This window comes from Rosa rugosa, chromosome 1, assembly GCF_958449725.1.
Source record: "Rosa rugosa chromosome 1, drRosRugo1.1, whole genome shotgun sequence".
Lineage (NCBI taxonomy): Eukaryota > Viridiplantae > Streptophyta > Magnoliopsida > Rosales > Rosaceae > Rosa > Rosa rugosa.
This window is the reverse complement of record NC_084820.1, coordinates 49,462,526-49,487,205: the sequence shown is the minus strand read 5'-3', so window position 1 is coordinate 49,487,205 and position 24,680 is coordinate 49,462,526. Positions and strand designations below refer to the sequence as shown.

At 37.8% G+C, this 24,680-nt stretch overlaps 2 protein-coding genes, 1 long non-coding RNA gene and 1 other non-coding gene across 5 annotated transcripts; 2 read left to right on the top strand and 2 right to left on the bottom strand.

Moving 5' to 3' along the window:
• Positions 1-354: 354 nt before the first annotated feature.
• LOC133739978 (uncharacterized) lies at positions 355-4,715 on the bottom strand. Of its 2 annotated transcripts, none has more exons than XM_062167814.1 (14): positions 4,621-4,715; positions 4,366-4,534; positions 4,073-4,217; positions 3,637-3,857; positions 3,168-3,205; positions 2,992-3,071; positions 2,740-2,807; positions 1,990-2,245; positions 1,601-1,713; positions 1,453-1,518; positions 1,218-1,308; positions 1,008-1,075; positions 880-917; positions 355-697 (listed from the first exon to the last, which is right to left on the bottom strand). In XM_062167814.1, exons 3-14 carry the CDS (start codon positions 4,176-4,178, stop codon positions 520-522), a joined length of 1,323 nt encoding a protein of 440 aa, XP_062023798.1. In that variant the 5' UTR covers positions 4,179-4,217; positions 4,366-4,534; positions 4,621-4,715; the 3' UTR covers positions 355-519. The 2 variants fall into 2 exon arrangements, with proteins under 2 accessions (XP_062023798.1, XP_062023792.1); XM_062167808.1 differs by having other exon boundaries at positions 4,366-4,438; positions 4,621-4,702.
• Positions 4,716-4,789: 74 nt separating this feature from the next.
• On the top strand, positions 4,790-4,862 carry TRNAE-CUC (transfer RNA glutamic acid (anticodon CUC)). The gene has a single exon. It is a non-coding gene; the product is annotated as a tRNA-Glu (tRNA).
• A 7,014-nt stretch (positions 4,863-11,876) lies between these two features.
• LOC133742847 (uncharacterized) lies at positions 11,877-13,774 on the top strand. Its single transcript, XR_009862768.1, has 3 exons — positions 11,877-12,029; positions 12,911-13,325; positions 13,398-13,774. It is a non-coding gene; the product is annotated as an uncharacterized LOC133742847 (long non-coding RNA).
• Positions 13,775-15,964: 2,190 nt separating this feature from the next.
• Positions 15,965-16,724, bottom strand: LOC133729682 (uncharacterized). The gene is made up of 2 exons (XM_062157248.1): positions 16,614-16,724; positions 15,965-16,522 (listed from the first exon to the last, which is right to left on the bottom strand). Exons 1-2 carry the CDS (start codon positions 16,722-16,724, stop codon positions 15,965-15,967), a joined length of 669 nt encoding a protein of 222 aa, XP_062013232.1.
• Positions 16,725-24,680: the final 7,956 nt, after the last annotated feature.

Genomic DNA, 24,680 nt, shown 5'->3' with positions numbered 1-24,680 from the left:
TTATTAAGAATGTTTCATTTTAGTTCTATGGGCATGAATGACAGGTTGGTATTCTTTGAAGTTTAGGTATGAAAATCATAAGAGAACCATATACAATGCTGGTGAACATTTAAGTACATGCATTAGAGCTAGTAGGTGGAACAAATACAACTGTCCTTCGGTATCAAATGAAATCATGCGGTCAAAATTTTTTAGCAAAAAAAAAAAACCATGTGGTAGCAGTTGAGCTCAACTCTTCAGAGGGTTTTATAATGTTGAAATTATGTAACCCAAAACAAAATAAATAAATAAATAAATTTTTAACTAAAGTTTTCTTTTCTGGAAGCAAAATGAAAATCTAGATACTCATTGTAGTAGCATAGTAAAACTGAATTTATTGCCATAACTTCTTTCCCCATCTTACATATTGTTTCCTACTCAACAGAAAATAAAGTGCATCGACACTTATTTGCATATTTCTGGAAAAGGTATAGAAGCACAACAATGATGACGTACACAAACCTTTGTAACAAAGCAGTCTTATTTGCATATTTCTGGAAAAGGTATAGAAGCACAACAATGATAATATCCCTTGTCATCGTACACAAACCTTTGTGAAAGATGAGCTGCATGGATAAGATACTCTCCCCATTCCTCGGATCCATACTGCTTATATATGCCACGGGCATCAAAGGTACTAAATTTTCTCTTTTGATTCCTGCATGTTGCCATTTCAATATCAGAGATAAATGTGGAAAGAGCAGACGCTTTCCTTTTTTTTTTTCTTTCTCAAATTTAATAAATCTTTCTATTTGTGATTTGTCAGGCCCCCACACTTTGAGAAGCTAAGAAGAACCGAAGTAAAGGAACTTCAAAACAGTAAAGAGATGGCAGCAATACCTTTCTCCATGCCTTGCCTTCATCACCGTTGCATGGAGCTGCAATACAAAAAGTAAAGATAGGATCTTTACACAGAGGTGAAAAAAAGATTATAAACACAGAAGATAGCTAAAGGTCATTTACACTACCTTTAATTTCTGATTTGCATCTTTCTCTAGAACAAGCCCTGCTTTAACAAATGCATCAATAATGACTTCTAAAAAAAGCTAAGGAAAATGAGAAGAGCTAACAAATTGATATAAACAACTTAAAATGAGAAACTAATATTCTTGTTTTGCTCTTATCAGGTACAGCAAAAGATGAACTGACATATAATGAATAATTAGAAGCTAGGATACGACAGGCACGCATAAGTCGGCCCTCATTGCCAATTTCTTCAACGGGCGCATATAGAACACCAGCTTTGGCAAAAGAACCTCTCATACAATTCTGCAAGGATATGAAAGATTTAGTCGCTTTAGATAAACTCGACTCTTAAAATAGAAATAAGAGACAAATGAAAGCCAGCCAGAGGCTGAGCAAAATCATGAATTCAATGCAGGGGACAAGCTTAGTAAGTTGGTAGAGTCAGACCAGTCCCTTGAGTCTTATGGCTAGAGCGCGATTATCTAAGGCTTCCATCACTTCTGAAGAGATGCTCTGGATGAAACATGAAACATTATATGTCAATAACCCCCACTGCAGCCCATGTTATCTGATTCAGACATTCAGTTATGCTTACCTGCAAAACCTCAGTAGCTGCATGAACTCTGTCCTTGTTCCACAACTTCAACATGAGCACAGTTAGGTGAAATGTTTTCGGTTTAATAAAGATTGATTTCTCAATTCCCAAGTCTGTCAAGGCCACAAATTTCAATGAAATGCTGATTAATATTATGAGCAAAAAGACAAAAAATAAACAAATTGACTAATGAGGTACAAATGATTCTCAGCAACAACATCACAGATATCTTCATGAAAACTCATTCAGCAATCGATGGGATAACACTTTATAGGGAAAAGTGGAAAACAACTAACATCAGTGACCCAATACTTCACGGAAGGAAAACTGATACTGAATAACGTTATGCATAATGATTATATTCTCATCCATAAGGATTATTTCCATACCAGATAGGGTGGGAGACTTTGATGGTTCAGCTTTAAGTTCAACTGCAACATCAGATCCTTTCTTTAACTTTTGATCTTCATCTTCATTATCAGAATCATCTTCATTCGAACCACTGTCCAGATTCTCACCCTGGGAAGAATCAGTAATTCCTAGAATGGAGTTCTGAAAGTTGACAAGCTTATCAACTAATTCAGGATGTATTGCTAAGGGAAGTGAAATGAAGTGAGAGTAACCAAGACTTGGGCTTTTCACTGCCTGCATATTTAAGCAGAATAAAAAATGTTAACGAGACGTTCAAAGAACATGTAATGATAAAAAGCAAACAGTGATGCATGACAATGCAAGGGTCGGTGATGAGTATGGTTATGGACGGCTTCAGATGATACAAATTAAGGTACCTGAGAGATTTAGGAAAATAAAGTTTCAGGTTGCTGTACTGTACTTTTAGTGACATTAAACCCAAATAAGCACTAATAAGAAAACTTTACATTGAGGTCGACTCCTGATCTGATGAAGTTTTCTAACCCACCGTCTCTCAAACTATCATAAGCAATTTTCTTTTGGATCTTAATATTAGAGGAAAAGAGAGTATTTAATCTCTGACCAAATATAGCTACGGCTTCAGACTTTGTATACTAAATACTAATCAATGAGAATAAGCTCTAAAGGAATAAAACGACTTATAGAAATATAAAATGATAAGGACCCACTCCAGATCATCTTCAAAACCACATTTATAGGCAACTGACCTCATCAATTATAGCCTGCATCTTCTCTGAAGCTCTAGATACACTTTCACTTGAGAGGCCTTCAATAACTGCGACCAAAACCACGTAAAATAGTTAAACCATAAACATTGATCCTCATGTTCACATTTTAGAGAATGAAATTCAAATATATAATGTCCTGTCACAATAATGAAAGCGTTGGACACAGCGGGGACCTGAACTAAATTGTTTTTTACATCATCAAGTCATGGTTTTGTTAACTTTAAGACTTACTAATGGAATCCTCTTTTTCTGACAAAGGGATTTTAATCTTCACTCCTGTCTCATCTTCAATCATTTTCTGAGTAGATCCTCTGACATCCAAAACAAAAGAGAACACTAATTACAACATATGAGAAAGTACTCGTGAGATATGCTTTCAAAAAACATTTACATGCTGAACTCTGTACCCTTTTCCTCTGATAAAGCGATGCAAAGAAGCCCCAACCTGGATTTCAAAGAAGAAAGAGAAAACAAAATAAACAGAATGTGTCACCAAAATAACTCAAAAGTGAAATGGTAAGAAATTGAAAGGAACAGAATGGAGCATGTAATGAAAAGCATTATGGAAATTGCCTTTGAAGTTCAATGTGCAGTAAGCAATACCCCTAACCAGGTCTGTAAAGATCTAGAAAAATCCTACTGTAAGATAATAATACAAACTCATTTTGTATCTATGCAACAGTCACTCAGGCTCACTGGTTGCCAAGCTCTTCCAACCCACTCACCCACCCCCGGAAAAATAAAGTAAAAGGAATTGCAGTATGAAGTGGTGCAAGACAAAAAGATGTTGTAAATATCAGTTATACAGTGGTACTGAGCAGAAACTATATGACAAATTGGCCTGGCAAAGTAAAATATTTGTCAATGAAATCATGCCTCAACTGAAATTGAATGCTTTTCGGTCAAAAGCACTGTTTCTCCTCCTAAAACTTTATCTTCTTCATTATCTTGCGATGCACTTGAACAAGTAGTGAACTTAGTTGCTTCAGTAACTGCTGAAGCCATCTCTATGTCATCTTGAGAACTTGAAATCTTGGTAGACGAGCAAGAGTGCACTTCTTCTTCCAGCTTATCCGTAACCTCCACTACTGAGCATTCTGCAAAAATCCACATGTGAAAATCAGAAAGAAACCTGGGTGGGGTGGTAACCAATCATCATGCCTATTAACATGCTTCCATATAACTAGTGTTGTTTCATGAACTCAATCAATCGCAATCCAAAGTTAGAACGATCAGAATCAATATGCAAAATCATTGGGGTCTACTATCTTAGGCTACTTGAGGATTCACTAAATACTAAAGTGTAACCAACCTTCATTGGAACTGACTTGTGTACTGAGTTTACTGACTGGTCTCCATACGAGATTGAGCTTGTTGTTACGGTCAACACCGCTTCGCTTATGTCTTCTACCATCCATGTTAACGCTGTAGCTCAAAACACGGTAATCACAGTGACCCTGTCGTAAGAGTTTGAGTCAGAAATGACATAATAAATCAAGGAGAAACCCAGAAAGCAGCATCGTAATTGGGAACCACAACATAACATTATAGTTTGCAATGAATATGTGGCACAAAAAGGAGAAAGACATTGAAAAAGAAACTAACCAACAGAGGCAAGTGATGATTCAGAGGCTTCGAAGCAGCATGGGTGCAAGTAAACTTCAGAACTCGGCCCACTCTGCAAATAGGGAACACAAGGGTTCGTTTCTTTAGCGCTTAACGGTTCTTCTAAAACAAAGTTGCAAGTAATTTTGTTGGTTTGTTCCAAAGGAAACTGAATCGTACGTAGAGGTGAAACGAGATTAGATAAATGGAGATTGGAAGTTGAAGTAAAGATGAAGCAGACGAAAGACACTGTACCTGAAATTGAAAAGGGACCTGCAACTGGAAGCTATCATTAGTTATATCACAAGAGCTATAAGGGGGAGGAGGAGGAGGAGGACTTTACTCTCGTCACGCGTGGCTTTTGCACTTGCAAACACACATGCACTTCCCTCAGTAACTTGTAATTGCATGCTTGTACCAACAATCCGTTGTAGTCTAGTTGGTCAGGATATTCGGCTCTCACCCGAAAGACCCGGGTTCAAGTCCCGGCAACGGAATTCTTTAATAATTTTTGTATCAAGTAATACTGTTTGCATAGTGTTGCATAAAAATTCACAGAATTTTTTTGTTATAAAATAAAAAGAATAAATTTCTTCCTCACCCGTCAAGTTTTCTTTTTTTTATTACAAAAAACTTATCAACATTAGCTGAATATAAAGATAAAGCATTGTCCAACTTGCTAGATTTCTTGAATGACAGTCATTTCCAATAGCATCTGCAACAACCTAAATTCCTCATCCTTCTGTTTCTTTGAGGTCTTTTCTTGTCTTCGGTGCTTCAAACAAGTTTTTTTTTTTATATTTTTGGGGTTGCTTCAAACTACCTTGATGAACTTCAAGTGACTATTAAAGACTTGATACCATTACATATTCTATGCAAGTATGCATGAGGCGCCAGTAGTCAAAGAAGATTTCTTTTTGTCTCTTTTGATTAGGAACTGATTGTACCATGATTTGTAAAAGCAACAAAAGCTGTTTAACTGAAAAGGGAGCAGCTACCTACTTTAAATATCCCCTTACCATTCAAATATATTCCAGACTTTACTCACAAGTGATCAAATGGTCTTAGTTGAAGGCAAGAATACACCCAGTACTCTACTTAAACCCCTTCCATAGCATACACCTGCAAGCAAGAAACACTTGTGCTTAGCCAACAACTATACAAACGTAATAAATACAATATCATCATCATTAGAACCGGGCAAAAAGATCTAATTTTTTTTGTATGATGTAGATATGCTGGTGCATGCAAAAACAATATTGCCATTGTGGCTTTTGATTTTCATCCATCTCATTAGGTTGCGAATTGCTACCTTTATCAAGGTTGCAAACTAGTATGAAATCTCCTATCCTTATTGAAAAATTGCACCTCTTTCCTTCAAGTATTTATCACTTACTCATGCATATAAAACATTGGGCTCTCCCTATATTTTTGTTATACATCAAAATCAGTCCTTATTTGTTAATTATGCTTGTAACTAATAAGTGGATAAGAGGACAAACTCATACCGTTAAAAGAGATGGAAAAAAATGAACACATAAGAGAGTAGAAATTCTTCTATGTACCAACGGGACAAGTGACTCAACACTTATTAGTTAATCTCAACCATTGATATTTATGGTGAACATTTTTTCTAATAACCAAAAACTGTATTTAATGTTATCCAACCGTAGGGGTCGTCAATGGGCAGGGCAGGGCCGGCCCTGCCCAAAATTAATGGGCTCGGGCCGGGCCGGGCAGGGCCAAAACATATTTTTTTTATTTTTCGGGCCGGGCAGGGCCGGGCTTCTCTTAAAAATCAAGGCCCAGGGCCGCCCATGGGCCCAGGGCCTTACGGGCTTTTTAGGGCCGGGCCGGGCCGGGCTTTTTTGGGTGGGCAGGGCCGAGCCCATTATATTTATATGTCATAATATTTTGTTAAAAAAAATACAAAAAGCTATGAAAAAATTATGATATGTTAATGATTGACCAAAATAAAATACAAAATTAAAAAAACATATGACCTAATGCAATAATTAGTTCAATATAACTACATAAAAATATATTAATACAAGAATTGAATGGGCTTTCGGATGGGCTTATAAGGCCGGGCCGGGCGGGCTTTAATGGGCATATAACGGGCCGGGCCGCGGGCCGGGCCTGGGCTTTGAACCCTCCGCCCTAGCCCTGCCTCGTGCCCAATGGGCAGGGCCGAGATGGGCTTTGCTGCGGGCCGGGCCGGGCTTTTGCCCACTGGGCCGGGCGGGCGCCCATGGGCTTTTAGGCCCGCGGGCCAAATGATGACCCCTATCCAACCGTTTAATTGTGTTGGTGCAAGTGCACGTTGGTGCTCTTAATCCTCCCCCAATAAGAGATATCCAAATATATTGCAAAATGATATCCTTTAAATATACAAGATCAATGTTTTTTTCCTTGGTCTCAACTGTGAGTCTGCGATGACCGAGATGAAATTTGTTTGATTCAATTCTGATGAGTATATTTTTGTTGGGTTTTATGTCATACTTGCTAGGCCTATTGAAACAAATAAAGAACAAAATTGGAAAATTTGGTCAAAAAAATTATTACTAGGTATACTTAGATAGTTGTTGGATCCATTTAAAAAGAAGCATGTAAAATTGCCACAAATTGTGTAGTTTTAACTTTTTGAGAGAATGTGGGTGTCAATCCATTAACAGAAAAATGTAGATAACATCACAAAGAATTAGCTCACCCAAAACTTGGGCTATGACAAGATTGAGCAAGTCTTAGTTCACCCTACTTACTCATTACACCCTACATTTTAATTTCAATTATTAAATTTACTTATCTAACCCATTTTTCTTTCTAGAAATATCCTTATATGACATATCCAATTAAAAAAGATTTTTTTTTATAACGAAAATCTCTCATTTAATTTATACCAATAACAAAACTAAAATATATTAAAGTTTTCTACTAAAATCATAATCTGATTTACTTCTTCTTCTTTTTTCAGTATCAATGTTCATCTATTTCATTCCATATCAAAATATTAGTAAGTTAACAATACATAATAGACTTGAACCTTGCAAGAGAGTTTGTTCTCTCTCCACAAAAACCCTAAAGACCACCGCTCTACAAAATCGCCCTCGTCCGGCGGCGCTCGGACGCGCGGGCGGGCCTCTGGGCCTCGTCATTGTTGTGAGGCCGGCTGCCGGACGGGTGTTGGATTGCTATTGCTCGTGGGGGGCCATCGAATGGGTTGTTGCTTGGGCTTGTCGGATTGTTTTGGCTGGGAGGATGGACGGTGGTGGTCGTGCTAACTGCTCCGGCATCGAACCCGGATGGCAGTGCCACGAGGCTGGCTCGAGGTGGGTGGCGCGTGGTTCTGGATCAGGGTTGGTTTTTTCTTTGACTTGGCACGGTTTGCAGCGGCTTGGCCCGTGGAATTTGGATCGCAGTGGTCTGATTGCGGCGGAGTGGATTGAGGCCGTGCGGGTAGTGGCGGCGATTGTGGTGGCAGGGCCCGTGCGGTGCGGTTTGAGTCGCTGATGGTGCGATCGTGGGGTGCAGATCGTGGGGGGCGGGTTGCGGAGGCGTGCGGCGGACGGAGAGAGGATTGCCGTGGATGGTTCGTACGATAGGGAGGCTGGGCAGGTGGACTTGGACCGAACCGGTCTGATGGGCCTTGGTGGACCTTCTTTTGGTAGCTGTCCTCTATTTGGGCTTTGAGTTTCTGGTTGGGGTCTTACCCTAGTCCAGTAGAGTTCAATTTGGGCTAGGGTTTTAGGCTCTTAGCCCAACTCTATGTTTTTAGTTTTATCTAAATTCAATAATTTCCTTGTATTAGGAATCTCGATCTCTAGCGTCTCCGGCGTAGTACCAATGGAGGATCTCCGCTATCTCTACGATCTGAAATGTATAATGAGTATGTCTATTTCTATGTACCATTGTGGGTACTACCACTACCTTCTTGTCTGTCTATGTCCTTAAATGACAGCGGAAGGGTATGTAACGGCCTATTCTGGCTTGTGATGAATATACTATTTTGCCCCGTGGGCTTGATTCAAAAAAAATATTAGTAAGTTAATAACTATGAGCAATGAAGAAAAGATTGATTTTTTTTTTTTGTGTTTTATTTTTTTACTTTCAGTGTTCATAAAGAATATTGCAAAGATTTTGATGAAGTTAACACTAATGGTTTTGTAAATTGAATAACGAATTAACTATGAGGAGAGAACAAAAGGACAAAAAAAAAGTAATAAATTCAAATTTGGGTGGAGAAGAAGAAGATTAATGTTGTCCAATGAAAAATTAAGTCTTTGTATTTAATTAATTGGTTATGTATTTAGTTTTATTTACAAATTTAGATTTTAGAAAATTAGTGTACTTATTAGTCATTTTGCATTTGGATAATATAGTCTTTCAATAATTTAAATGTTTGTAGGGTGAACTATGAAAATGGTAGGGTGGCAATAGCCGCACCATTCTTAAATAACCCTAAAACCACGTAAACTGCAACATCACCATGAGAACAAGTCCAAAGTAACCGGTAACCAAACACTACTAGGGAGACATCCAAAACAGCTCAAAAACTAACCCTAATTTATTCATGAAACCTTAATTAGGATCACCACACATAGAGGGGAGGGGGCGTCCTTAGGACACTTGATAGACCTAGTGGCCTGACATATAAACATAGTAGACCCAAATGCACACTGGCCCCATTCCAACTAGACAATAGATCCACATGCCCATAACCAACAGTAACCCTAGAAGCACCTATACACAAGAAATTGGCCCTAAACCCATACCTGAAAGAGGATCCAAACCCACATCTGGCCTGAGACCCATGACTCAGAGCGCCACAGCACCCACGTTCCAGATTTCAGCCCCAGCTCCTCCGTTGGTGGTCTCACCAACGAAACCAAAAGCTTCGGCAAGAGAAATAGACCTAAAAACAAACCCTAAGAAGCCCAGTGAAGCACCCACATGGTCCACACCCTTGCTCCACATGTTATCTTCGCAGGCAACAAATAAACTAGCAACATCAAAGTCGTCAATTCCAGGACAGCCAAAAGCAGTAGCCGCGTTGAACTCTGCCATAACTGCATTGATCCCACTAGCACTACCCTTATCTTTGATCAGCCATCAAGGAGTCACAATAGCGAAAAACCTAGCGCCAAGTTGATTACCGCCGTCATCAGACCAGGCAACAACTCCATGCCCACCTCCACTAATATTCGTCTTGGAAGCAGTATTTTCAAAGTCTTTTGCTAACGACATTTGATCTCATGACTGTTTGCATTCCCTGAAATTTTTCACAAAATTCAGTCAAGTACAGACAGTATAGCTACCTCAAAACCATGAGTCCTTGCAGTATTAAAATTAAAATAATAAGAGAGAATTCTAGTCTGCATATTCTTTGATTTTGTTAAATCAGTCTTGACTATGATGAAACACATGCATAGCACTAGGCAGTCCAAGTTTCATAGCAATGTAACACATGCATAGAATTTCCTAATATTAGTTGCATATATGATTTCTATGCACAGGCTGGTTATCTATTTTAAAGCTCAACAAAACTATTTTCACTTATAGTATACACTAGGCTATACTATATCTTCACTAAACACTAGGCTATACTATATCTTCACCCTGATATCCTTCGGCTATAGTATCTCACTCTGTATTATGTTAATGTTCAAACTTTGTGTTGTCTCTAGTGGTATTATAGTTTAGTGTCTGAAAAATTTGAGCTAAAATATGTAGCTGCTGCTACATATGTATAGAAAAAAAGAAAGCAAGAAGAGGAAGCATCAAAGTTCTTTAAAGCTAGTTACAAAACATAAACTTAGATGGCAAGATTAACATAAAGAGCAGTTCTCTGGTTAGAACTTAAAACATACTTGGGACTAGGTAAATAGAATGTCAGACCAGTTGGAGCATTGGGATTTCTATCTAGTTTCTTCCAGAAACTGACACATAACGATACATTCCCTTACATAATTTTGCAAATGTTAAAAACAAAATTTAGATTAAGTATAGCTCAAGAGAAGCATATGAAATAACAACAATCACACGACTATTTAACTGGTCTAACAAATTATTATTGAAAGCAGGTTATATTCTGTGGGAGATGGCTCACCAAGATAGGATCACACAGCTTCTTGATGACCTTCTCCGCCATATTCTATCGCTCCTCCCTACGAACAAAGTGGCAGCAACAACGGTTCTTTCTCATGAGTGGAACAGGATATCGCATTTGCTCTTCTTGCTGGAAATAGACTTTAGCTTAACCAATGGTGAAGAGAGTGTAGTCAGATAGGAGCATTCCAATGCGGCGTTTTAATAGTTAATTCCTCATATTTTGCTTAGTTATTTCCTTAAATAATTAGTTTTTAACTTGGTTTCTATTTTCAGGTACATTGGAGTAAATGAAGAATAAATGAGCTTAAAGGCGCATGAGAAGCAAAGGAAACGTTTAAAATGACAAAGGTAAGGCACAAGGGATGTAGAAATGAGTTGAAATGAAGAAATGAATTATTCCTGGTCCAACCAGGAATTCCTGATCCGACTAGGAATCCCAGTCAAAGTAGGAATCCTGGGTCAACTAGGAAACAAGTTCGGAGAAATGAAGAAAAATGCAGAATCCTAGTTGGACTAGAAAACTTACTCCTGCCAGGAAAAGAAATCATAATGACACAAGAAGTCACAGTTGAACCAGGAAAGCAAAAGAATATCCCGGAAGGTTCAAAAACATTTCATGTGAAAAGTCTTTGTTTGACTAGGAATCCCAAAGACATAAGGAGTTCTGATGGGGCTAGGAAACCTAAGAGCATTAGGAGCAAAGACGAATGAAATGCCAAATCAAGAAATCTGCCTGTGCAAGTCAGTCAACTTCGACAGAGCATTGAGAGTAGCTCAAGAGGAGCTAGATAATGATCCTTATATTTCTGGAAAACCTCAAATGTCTAGTTTCCAGAGCTTTTTACGGCTTATCAATATCATTTTTCTAAAAGAAGTTATGGCCGATTTAATACAAGAATGTCAAGCTACGCATGAATCAGACTTTTGATGGGAATCTCTGGTTTTAAGGCCCAAATCACATCGGGAAGTTCATGGACTAATTTATGCTTCATATTTCAGATAATATTGTACATGTGACGTCCTAGAGGCTTCCAGAAGGGTTTGGCATCATCCTTTGAGAGTTTTAAGGGATTACAACATGTAGAAAGGATAGAATCAAGTCCAGATACGTTGCTTGTTGCTCATACCCCTATTTGGCCGAATTTTAGGAGTTTAAATCAGAAATTATCTTTATAAATTCGGCAATATTATCTTCTTTAAAGACTCATGGTGCAAATCTACTTAATTTTGGAGGCTTCTCATTGGTTGGACGAAGCAGAAAAGTTGACATGGATTTATTTGATTGGTTGGAGCTGTGTGGATCAATCAGAAAATTCCTAGAAATTAAAAGAAGGATCCAGAAGCCCTATTCTTCATTCTTTTCAAACGCCATAAAAACTCTCTCCATTCTCTAGTTCTTAGTTCTGCGTCTTCAAGTCAAAGAGGAGGAGGAGAAGGAGTCGTGAGCATCATCTTGCCTAGCCATCATCCACCCTTGTGCCGTAGCCTTGAGAAGACTTGCTTTCAAGATCTTCAACTTCCAACGTCTCAAGTGTTCATCATTCATCCTTCACGGTGTAATTTTACCTTTTTCCTTATGAACTTCTTTAAGTTTTCTTGGTTTGAGTTCGTGAACTATGTAATTAGTTAATATATAACGTTAAGGGCAAAGTTTAAAACCCGTCTTTATGCTTGAATGAAATTTTTGATTTCTATATGTTGGTTTCCATGTTGCTTTTGTGAGTTTGCTTAATTTGTTTTGCTTTATTGAAATCTGTTATATGTTGATCTTAATTGGTTCGAAACTTTTAGGATTCGCATGTAATTGGAGCTAGATTTAGCTTAACAATTCACGCAATAGTTTTGTAACCCTAAATCATAAGTAATAAAGGCTTTGGACAAAAGTTGAAATCAATTGAGGAGGATTGCAAATAGATGAACTTTTTCATACTAGGTTGTGCACTTAAGTTGACATCCTTTCTCTGTTCTTTGTGCATCGAACATGTTCTTGAGTAGCTAAATTTTTAGACTATGATTGCATGCTTGATAGGATTAATTTAGGTGCTTTCACTTAGATTAATTACTCAAGGAAAGTAAAAAATGAAAAATTGTTTGCTTATTATTAACATTTCACATAGTCAACTTCTTTCTCATGACATAGAAAATCAACTATAGGAATTGTAATTGGAATTCTTGCATATGGATGTCGTTTTGATCTTTGTTCCTTGCGTTCCACGCTTGTATATATATTTTTATGTTTTCTTTATTTTGTTTCTTTTAATTTTCGATTTTAATCTTAAATCCACCAATTTCAATCTTATGTATTTTTGTTTATTTTTGTACATAATACTTCATATCTTACATTAATTCTTTATTTGTTTATGCAATTACAGATGTACCCTCAATCCCCAGCTTGAACGATCCCTATTTATCCTATATTGACGATGATATTTTGCAGGGTTAAATTGCATGGCAAGAGGTATCATATCACATCCCAGCTCATGACAATGTGAATAACATTTTTACTCTTCTAAGAGGGCTGACTCACGTCCAGCACCTAACACTATATGACCGCACCCTTGGGGCATGAGACTTAAAAAATTTAATCTCTGTTTGGTATCTTTTTTAAGCTTATACATTATTACTGTTACTAATCTTAATTAATCTATCAAGGTGGCTGGATATCTATTTGACAACTATGGTAATGGGGAAAGTCTAGATGAACCAGAAGTTTGGCCCTATTTAGAGAAGCAGTACCCATTTTTCCTTTGCTGAACAACATTACCGTATGCATCTCACACAGGTTTGGCTGGAAAGTTCTACCGTATTTACTGGACAATACTCCAGCAGTGGAGGTCCTTGCAATAGAAATGGTGAGTAAAAAAAACTGTTCAGATATATTTGGTGGATTTGAATTTTATTTATAAAATTCGATTATTTTTCAGGTGATAAGGGACACGTTGCTGAGGGTGACAGGTATGCTTGGGATCCACCAATCCAGAGGCCTGGATGTTTGACTCACAGCATTCAAGAAGTGCAGCTTTGGGGGTTTCATGGGAACGATGAGTTATTGGCAGTGGTTGAGTACTTTCAGCAGATTTTAGCTACAATCAGGGAGTTTGACATCATCATCACCTGAAGATGAAGGGCCGATGACTAGGCTGTAACTCAACATTTAGTTTCTTATTCCTGTTCTGTTCTGTTATGTGGAAACCTATCAACATATTGCTGGTTATTCTAAGTAGGTTAAGTTTGTCTGTTTGGGATGTTATACTTGAATATTCTTGCTTGTTTGTTTAACGACATTTTGGAAAAATTGATGGTTTTAAGTTTGTAATGTTGATCTACTTGGTGAAATTCACCCGTATTGTGTTTATGATTCAGACCTGACCAAAATGAGCTAAACACTAGTGGGTTAAAATTGAGTGTATGCTCCTGCTTTTGGTTAAGTTTGGAAAGATAGACCATCGTGCTGATTGAACTTAGGGGAAATCTACCAACCTAGAACTTTTGAATCTTGTGCATCCCAGCAACCTAATTTGAAGTTTTATGCTACTAGTGCTTCCCTTTCTGAGATGTTTATATTCCATTCTCTATTCCCTTCTATTTTATAATGTAATCATAATCCTAACAGTTCAGATCAGGCAAATAACAGGTTCTAAGGAAAGAGCTGGTTATGGTCTTGGTAGAAACAAAACAACATACCTGGTCTAGATCCGTCTATGACTGAAACCAACGAGTAGCCAACGTGCTGCACAATCAAACCCTACAAATCCAATCCAAATTAATCCCATAATACTTGAATTAGTCGATTATTAAAATTATTAACAAATCGCAGAAGCCCTTTACCTTGAAATCAATCATCGAAGGCTTTCAACGACCTCCTTTGGGTGTTTGTTTGTTGGCTTTTTTAGATCACCTTCAGAAATATTTAGAATCCCCTTAACCTTCAAATCAATTATCGATGGCTTACGGCGACCTCCTTTGGGTGTTTGTTTGTTGGCTTTTTTAGATGACCTTCAGAAGAAATAAGAATTCAGATAGATAGAGAGAGAGAGTTTCTTTTGTTTTGGTTTTTTTTTTTTCAGGTCGTAGCTTTTTTTGGAACTGGCACGATCGCACGAGGATGAAGCCTTCTAGTGCTAGGGCATCTCCAACAAAATACTCATTTAAAAAAAATTCAAAATTTAGCTAGTTTAAGGATAAGTTTGATCTCCAACAGAATAGCTATATTTACCTAGAGAGAAGAGAGAATTTAACTACACGTTAAATCCTCAACGTTCCAATTCTTCAGTTCCCGCCTTTTAATTTTCAATTCCAAACATTCCATCCTTGGTTCTGAGAAAAAAAAAATATTCCGATCATTAGTTCCTTGAAGACTGTAAGTTCTTCCTTCAATCCTTTAATCTCGTCCTCTTTCTCCATCAAATTTGATCAGATTCTTTGGCCAATAATCTAATTTTATCACTCGATTCGCATTGCGTATACTCTTTTTCTCCATCAAAAGTTACAATCACAAATTTTGTAAGGATAATTTTGGATGCGTGCTATAATAACATACTTCAATTGTGTATTGTGTTTGTTATTATATTGGTTTCAATTGTTTGAATTCTTATTGTTTCAGTACTCTATTACTATTCCGATAGTTCTCGTTTAGTATCTATCCTTTTCAGTTATTGTTTTTTTTTTTTTTTTAAATTTAAATCAACTCCCTAAATAACTATCCTTGTTGGAGGATAACTCTCAAATTGGATAGTTATATTTCATTTTTAGCTATGTTTAGCTATGAGAATAGCTATCATTGTTGGAGATACTCTAATGTGTGTGTACTTTGGACTCTGGAGATACTGCATACTTGCACTTGGGCAGGGCTTTATTATTATTAGTACAGTATATTCCTTAAATTAATAATTTAATTACCTTATTTTGTTTAACAAAATATATATAGATATATATTTTTTTTAATTTCAAAATGTGGCTCAATGGTTGTATGGGAGGGTAATCTAAGACTCATTTCTCTAAGGATATTGTTATCGAAATCGTATCCTTTAGGGTGCGTTTGAATGAGAAAATTATGAAATCCGTAGGAATTTATAAATGATGGAGGTCTTTAACTCCATCAATTTAAAATTCCATTGGTGTGTTTGGATAAAGTAATTTCAATTCCCACAAAAAAAAATTTAAATCATGGGAATTACAATTTCATGAATTTAAATTCCATTAGTTGAGAATTTCATTGTTTGGATTTCATAATGTAGAATTCTTAAAATGACAAGAATTACGACTTCTAGTGTTTGGACTAATTTTTGTTAATGGAATTTAAATCAAATCAAACAAATAAACGATCATGATTGAATAGATATCGTAATAAAAAAATGTAAAATCCAGATTTAAACTAGACCAACAAATATGCTAGAAAAATTCAAATGTATGTTCCGACAATACTAAATGACCAAAAGCATAGATCTAAAAAAAGAATAAGTACCAGCTACTATCATGCTAAGAAGATATCCTATGTAGATCCATCTGAAATAAACATCAACATCATGTCTTTTTCATTTCCACTGGGACTTCCTTCAACATGCATGAGAAATTGTTTGTCGTTCTCTATCAACCAAGCGCATGCTTTTATTTGTTCTTCTCTAGAAAGATCTAGTATTGCCATTATTTCTGTCAATACATCTTTTGGGGCAAGACTTTGTGTAGTAGCACAGATGAGTTCTTCAAAAGATGACGTCATTCTATCCACTGAAGTACCCAAGACATCTTTAGTTGTAACTCTTCTCTTTGGAGGAGGTACACTAGAAGAGACTGTAGCTTCATTTCTCTTTTTCTGAGAACTTGCTTGGTTTGGTGAAATGTCTTCAATAATGTGAATATCTTCTGATGCTTGGTTATCACCTTCCAAATCAATATGACTATCTTCATTAGCAGGAGGAGTCATAACCTCAGTGGCTTCAAAACCTGTTTCAGCACCCTCTCCAGTGGCTCTATCTTTGCCACACAAATTAACTAAATCATCCCAATTTAGGATTCTTTTAAACCGAAAGCTTACAGCTTCATCATGAGACTACAACCAAATAATAAAAGTTGCATACGAAAAAGTTAATAGAACAGACAAACGATATTATGGAAAAAAAAAATTAATAAAAGTTACATACCTTCACATATTCTTCCCATATGCTGTTTTCATCGACACTTATCATTTGTGTTGAGGAATCCCAGCTAAATCCACTTTGGCTCAAGATATCACTTACAATTCCATAAAACATTTTTCATGACTTCACACGATTTTTTATATTATCAGCAGTTATTTGAATATCAAATTGTGCAGATAAAATATCAGCAGCTGTATTATAAGCTACAGCTTTGCAACCATTATCTCCTTTATGGCCTAAGCCTCTTTCCTCACGAAGTATGTCAGCCAAAGCACGCTCCATATCTAAATTCCACTGCAAATAATTCTTGCCTTCGGTCTTTCCTTTGCTCTTTCCTTCATTATTTCCATTTGGTTTTCGGTTTTTGACCTCATTTTCTCCTAGTCTACTCATTTCTAAACACAATTAGACACCATGAACATAAATGATTAGAATTAAGTATATCAAGACAACAATCACCATAATAGGAAACAAGATAAATCATACACACCATAAAGAATGCATGAAATGAACAAACATACTAAAATTTAACTTGAGCAAAGTTTCATTACAAATAGTAAACAGCACTAAGAGAATAAAATAAAATAAAAAGAATAAACAATGTTCTTTTTATTGTTGGTAGTCATGGATTTGTAGCACGTCGCGGCGGCCGCGCTTGATAATCCTAAAACATCTTCAATGCAAAAGTATCATGAAAATTTTTCCACTGCTCAGTATCTTGAACACATGCGATCCTTTCATTTAAATTATTTGCATTACTCTCTGACGTAGAACTATTTAATAACTCCAAATCAACATGTCACGCCCCGGATTTTTAAACAGAATTAAAAATCGATATATAACCCTATAATTATATATGCGTGATGGTTCAGCCATCAATACAGAATACCTGGAAAACTTTTTCCTTTTAAACCAAGTACAACTGATGCCTTGAACCCACTATGTCAATACAAACTCACTCCGCAGAGTCAACTATTACACAAGTTTACAAATTAAATTGCCACAACAAAATAATAAGTAAATGCTCCTCAGAGCTACTACAACGGAAGTCTTTTCAACGGTAAAGTCACAAAAATTGGCTTCCTACTGTATAGCTGTAAGCACGCGATTTCAGCTTCAGCCACGATTGTCCTGACCTGCAGGATTAACCCCTACACCATTGAATAGTGCACCGGGTTGCCACACAACAAACCCGGTAAGATTATGAAAGCTCGTATGAGTAAACTCAAAACCACAAAGCAGCAATACATTCTTAAGTCACCTCAACCTAAACACGATATGCACATAACTCACACCTACAACCGTCAATTTCATATCCTTCCATATCATGCTTACATAAGTCAACTCGTGACTAAAGCCTCATGCTCAGATTCTTAATCTAGCATCCAATTACACAAATTTCAGTCAAACAAGACTTTCTCAAGAAATGTTTGATACCATTCTAACGCACTACGGCGAATTCCAAAATCACACTCATTCCCTCTCCACTAGAAGCCTTTGTCATCAACATGACATCAAAGGTGAAAATCAATGAATCACCTTCCTATCCTCACCACAGAGCACAATCGTCACCACTATGGCTTTAAGATAAATCAAACCAATCAATCAATAAATAAAAAAGAAAACAAGGCAATCACAATTCAAAACAAGAAAAACGATTCATGGTAACCCCTGCATATAGTTTAGTTCAGGACGTCACATTAAGTCAAGCAATTCAAGTCATAGTAGTCATCGTAACCCCACACTCTGACGTCCGTAGGTAGCCCCGACCATCACAGCAGTCCTCTCGATCATTGTTAACTTAATAACAATTCAACTCCGCTACCGAGCAGTCATCGCACAGATTCCACCGGTCATCACACAGATAGCCATCATCCTACTGATCATCACACAGATTCCGCGGGTCATCACACAGATAGCAATTGTCCAGCTGATCATCACACAGATTTCTCCGGTCATCACACATATAGCAATGATCACAAAGATTCATCACACTGATGTCAGCGATTCATTACACAGATATTCCTACACAAGCTGTACATAACAATCATCACAAAGATTCATCACACTGATTTCGATCAACAATTCATTACACAGATATTCCTACACAAGCTGTACATAACAATCATCACAAAGATTCATCACACTGATTTCAACAATTCATTACACAGATATTCCTACACAAGTTGTACATGATAATCATCACAAGGATTCATCACACTGATTTCAACAATTCATTACACAGATATTCCTACACAAGCTGTATATAACAATCATCACAAAGATTCATCACACTGATTTCAACAATTCATTACACATATATTCCTACACAAGCTGTACATGACAATCATCACAAAGATTTATCACACTGATTTCAACAATTCATTACACAAATATTCCTACACAAGCTGTACATAACAATCATCACAAAGATTCATCACACTAATTTCAACAATTCATTACACAAATATTCCTACACAAGCTTTACATGACGAACTCAATACGTCCTATGCTGCCCATATCACAACAATTGCACCAATACATATATATCTCACGTAAATAAATAAATAAATAAATATATATATATATATATACACACACACATGTAGTCATTCACTAAAAAATGCCACTAATATCAACTATAGTCATAGTTAACCTAATAACTCCAAGACAATATGGTAATCTTGCTCATAACGAATATCAATCATGCTCATCACGAATATCACTCATGCTCATAACGAATATCAATCATGCTCATAACGAATATCGTGAGATTTACTCACCTCTGAATCCTGCTGCGTCTTCACACGCTAATCAACAAGCACAAATCGCTGCAATCCGTTCAACACAAGCCTGTCAAGTACCTCGAAAGCTTTGAATTCCGATGAACCATAGAATTTCAATTCCAAAATTCAACCTCCACACTTTGAATCGATGCAAGCCACCTTGTGGAAAAGCATCTACGTCCTCTGGGCTCCAAAAGCCCTCAAGAAACACCAGCTATGGTGGCCGAAATCGCCGACTCCGATCAAGGCTATTTCAGCTCCGCCGCGGCTTCTTCTCGGCCTTGCTGCTCCTCCTACGGCTCGAATCGTGAAGAACCACTTCCACAGAATTGTAGAGGAGGTTGAGGCGAAGAAAGCCCACTTTGTTTGACTTCCTATGGTGGCCGGACGGTGGAGAACGAAGCTGGCAAAGGGAGAGGGCAGACGTGGGCTCGGGGAGAGAGAAAGAGAGAAAACTTTTCGAAAATGGAAACTCTCATATTTTTCCGGAAATTTTCCTATTTAACCAAAATGGAAACTTTTTCCAATGGCCATAACTTCTTCATAAAAAGTCCGATTTCCGCGTTCCACATGTCCACAAACTCGTATTGACGCCCTCGACGACTTTCGTGAAGGAAGTTTACGAAGAAACCCAACGTATAAAAAGTCAACCTTTGCACCCCCCCAAAAACTATATTCTTCGAATAAAAATTCGTCCGAAACACTTCCGCTCCGCCCACGAGCCACGAAACCGTCCACAAATTAGATTCCGGAAAATCCTTGAAAAATAACAACGAATTTCTGGGGCACTACACAACAACTGCTAAAAACCTTGAATCTTGATCTTCTAAGACAGGATCAATAGCTTGCTCAATTCGAATAAAATTATGCAAAACACAACAAGCATTTATAATCCTAACTTGTGTTTTGATGTTGAAAAAGGATGGAGTACGCATTACACCCCATCACTTTTTTAACAACCCAAATGACCGTTTTAATTACATTCCTTGCAATTGAATGACAAAGATTATACAATTCTCTGTAATTTTCAGGTCGATTCCCGATCCATTCATTTAAGTGGTATCTAATTCCTCGATATGGTGCTAAAAAACCAGGCCCATTAGTGTATCCCGCATCCACAAGAAAGTATTTATCTACAATAAGAAGTGTAAGAGAGGAATTAGAAGTTTACTATACCTAAGTTTTATTTAATTTAAAATTAGTATAGCGAATTACCCCTCGGAACATGAAGCCGATTATTTCTATGTAGAGCATCTCATAAAACACGAGCATCAGAAGCAGAACCCTCCCATCCAAGCAATACATAAATAAATTTTAAACTAGGGGCACAAACTCTTAGGACGTATGTAGCTAGAAATATCACCCTTTCTATTTCGATATCTTGGTCTTTCCTCAACCGACACAGTCACTGGAATTTGAGTTCCATCAAGTGCTCCTAGACAATTCTAAAAGCAAGATAGATGAAAGAAAGAAAAAAATTAAGATTAAGGTTATTAATTAAGATATAAAAAGGTGTTTAAGGATACCTAGTTTGTGTGTTTGGCCCAAACTCCAGTTACTTGTCTGAGTTGTAATATGGTTAATCTTATAGATATTCTCGGAGAGTTTCTATAACAGTAATCAAGGTGCCATTTGGCAAGCGGAATTTGGGCTATTCCATGTCCTTGAAATAATCCTGATGGCCCAGCCATCGTAGTCACAAAGTAATATGCTCAGAATCAAAATGGAGTCATAATGAAAAGAACTTGAAATTTTATTCATAAGCCAACAGAGTACATTATTGTTTCTTAACCATTAAGAGAATCTAATTAAAATACTAGCTAGTGCAAAACAAAGGTAGTCGTTTAACTTCTTTCGATAACTCCAAAATAAGTATGACCAAGTGAGTAGAGAGATGTCGGTGAAGCAAACCTCGCTTAAGTACCACTTATCTCAAAACCTTCCTAGACATCATACTCACTTTGGGTGAGCCTAGTTGAAGAGAAACTAAACCAATGACATTTAGTATAAAATATATGGCAATTGCCTTTTACATCTCTTGGAAAAATAAAGACTTGTTCAGAATCGCTAGTCTCTTGATCTTGGTCTGATTTGAAGTCTTCAACCCTTAGCTCTAGATCACCATCTTGATCCTCTTGTTCCATGTAGTGAGCTTCTCTTGCTTCACAATACGCTTTGTAGGCGGTGACAACACTCTCACGAGCTCTACAAACGTGTGCCCAATGACCGGATGCTCCACATTGAGAACATACATCTCTGTGCTCAGACTCCCATGATTGAGGCGTTTTGAAAGCTTCATTAGGGTGGCTCTTAGTGTTGGTGGCGCCACCAACATGGGCAGAGGTGTTGCCTCCCTCTTTCATTCCACGTTAACCTCTTCGGTTCCGTGTCAGTCTATTTTGGCGATTACCTTCCTCAATAAAGCTAGAATATGGACCAGAACGTCTAGAATTGTCCCTAGATTTAGGGTTTCGCTCTTGGCTCCTTCCCTTTGAGGCGCGACTATAATTGGACTCTGGAATAGACTCTGTTCCCACGGGTCTCGAATTATAGTTCTTCACAAGGATGTTGTTATGCTTTTCAGCGACAGTTATGGCTCCAATGAGCTCACGAAACCTTGTGATCAATCCTGCAGTAACATCGATTTGATAGCTCTTAGCAACCATCAAGGCAGAGACGGGGAAGATAGAGAGAGCCCTCTCAATCAACATCGCATCTGTGATATATTTTTCACAAAATTCAGTTAAGGATTTAATGCGAAGTGCTTCTGAGTTGTAGTCAAGAACTGTCTTGAAATCACAGAAGCAGAGATTATGCAATCTCACTTCTAGGTCAGGAAGTAGGGAGTCACAGACGTTGCCAAAGCGTTCTTCGAGTAAGACCCACAGCCTTATGAAGTCTTCTTCATTCATATACTCGTAATGGATCGAATCATCCATATGACGAGTCATTAAGATAATGACTTTTGCCTTATTTGCCTCCAAGGCTGCTCTCTCTGCTTCCAAAGCTTGAGGTTGCTCAACAGTTAGCACGTCCTGGCTAGGCTCAAGAATTGTATCCAGGATTCCTTGGGCCTTGAGATGCTGGCGGACATCACGAATTCCCCTTGTGATATCCAGAGCTTGTTGTTCCCAATAGAGCGAAGTCTAGTTTGTTCAGGTTACTCATCCTAAAAGAGAACAAGAAAAATGGTTAGTTTCGGAGCGGAAAAGCTACCACAAAAACAATAGAAATTTCTGAACGTAATCGCTCCCAATAAATTAGGAATTTCTGAGAGTAGTCGATCCCAAGAAATTCGATTCCAAGAGGTATTGTATTACATTGAAACAATGATGTGTGTGGTCGATCGTCTCTTCTCAACAAACTCTAAGTTTGGAGGTCTCAACAAGCTTCAAGCTTGGAGATAGCACGAACCCCCACAGTTCGGCTTAGGTCTCCCTATGAAAGAAGAAAGTAGGGTAAAACAAGGGAGGATGCAAGTCCCTGAGAAAAAGAAAAGAAATTGAAAGTACGGAAAGCGGGAACGTTTAATAAAAAGTACCTCTTTTTGAAGTCGCCGAAAATTTTTCGAAGGTCGCCGGGAAAAATTGCCTGTAGTCGGAGGCAAGGGGTCAACCCACGTCAACAAGGGGTCAGTGAGGCTGGGCTGGGGCTATTGCGTGCGTGCTAAGGCGAGGTTAATCTATCGCTGTGGAGGCTAATCGAGGGGTTAGCGAGGGGTCTGCAGGCGAGGGCGTGCGCGGGGGGTTTTAGGCGAGGTGATTGTGCACTGGAGAGGCTAATCGAGGGGTCATGAAGGGGCGCTGGGTCGCGCACGGAGGCAAGCACACGGGTGCGCTGGCGAGGCTATCCAAGTGAGGCTAACAGATCCAGTTCAGTGGCTTTGGCGGCCGGTTCGGTGCCTTTCCGACCGGTTCTTGAAATTATTTGACCGGTTCTAGAATCCTCAGGTCGAGACGCTGTTGCTGGCACAGTTTGGTGGCAAGAGGAGGTCTGGAAGGCAACGAACCGGTAGGGAATTGATTTATGCTTTTAGGGCCGATTCAGTACTTTTCCGATCAGTTCTTGAGATTACACCGCTGGTTGTCTTGTCCGATGACCCTGCTTTAAATCCAGATAATTATGCGGTTGTAGTACTCTGCGATAATGTCACCAAGTTGGCTTTCATTAAGAAAGGCCAAACACGTTGGACTTACTTCACTAATGTGCGAGACCTTCTCTAGTTCTCTTAGCCAATGTCATATTTTATAAGGACCAGATATACGCAGTTGGAAAATGGGGAGACATGGTGTGGTTAGATTTTAACAACTCACAAGTAAAGACACTATTGCCAAGTATGAATTTCATAGGGAGATGCAGACATCAGGGGGAGATGTCTACATGTATGGTCTCGAAACGTGAAGGGTGTGTTGTACTCTTTTTCTCCTTCAACCGAGGTTATTTTTGTCCCACTGAGTTTTTGTTACTCGGCAAGGTTTTTGACAAGGCAACAAGAGAAGCACCACGTTTGGGCGACACAAGGGGGAGTGTTCAAGTATATCCAGAATATGTGTCTGACCTAAACTCTAGGTAACTTGTCGAAGTTGTAATAAGGTTAATCATAAAAATATTCTCTGACATATCTTCGTAGATATCCAATCATTGTACGATATGATTATGTTTCTTTGTATAACTCTGATTCTATGCTTGTAATCCTCTATATAAAGAGGCCCCTATTATCAATGAAAGACACAGCAATTTCTCTCCCAATTTCGATTTCCTAAAACAGTATAAGATTTCACAATAATTTTTTTTGTAATTTTATTTTTGTAATAAAACAAAACGAATAAATCTCGTCCTCATCCTTTTGTTTCTCTGAGGTCTTTTTCTAGGTGCTTCAAACTACTTTTTTTTAATTTTTTGGGTGCTTCAAGCTAACCTTGATGGACTTCAATTAACTATTAAAGACTTGATACCATTACATATTCTATGCAAGAGCCAGTAGTCAAATGAGATTTCTTTTTGTCTCTTTTGATTAGGAACTGATCATACCATGATTTGTAAAAGCAACAAAAGCTGAGGAATCGTCTGAAAAGGGGGCAGCTACCTACTTTAATTTGTCTTTCTCATATGATCCCCTTACCATTCAAATATATTCCAGACTTTACTCACAAGTGATCAAATAGCTAGTCTCAGTTGAAGGCAAGAATACACCCAGTACTCTTCTTAAACCCCTTCCATAGCATAAACCTGCAAGCAAGAAACACCTGTGCTTAGCCATCATGGTGTGTCTAGGAGTCATTTT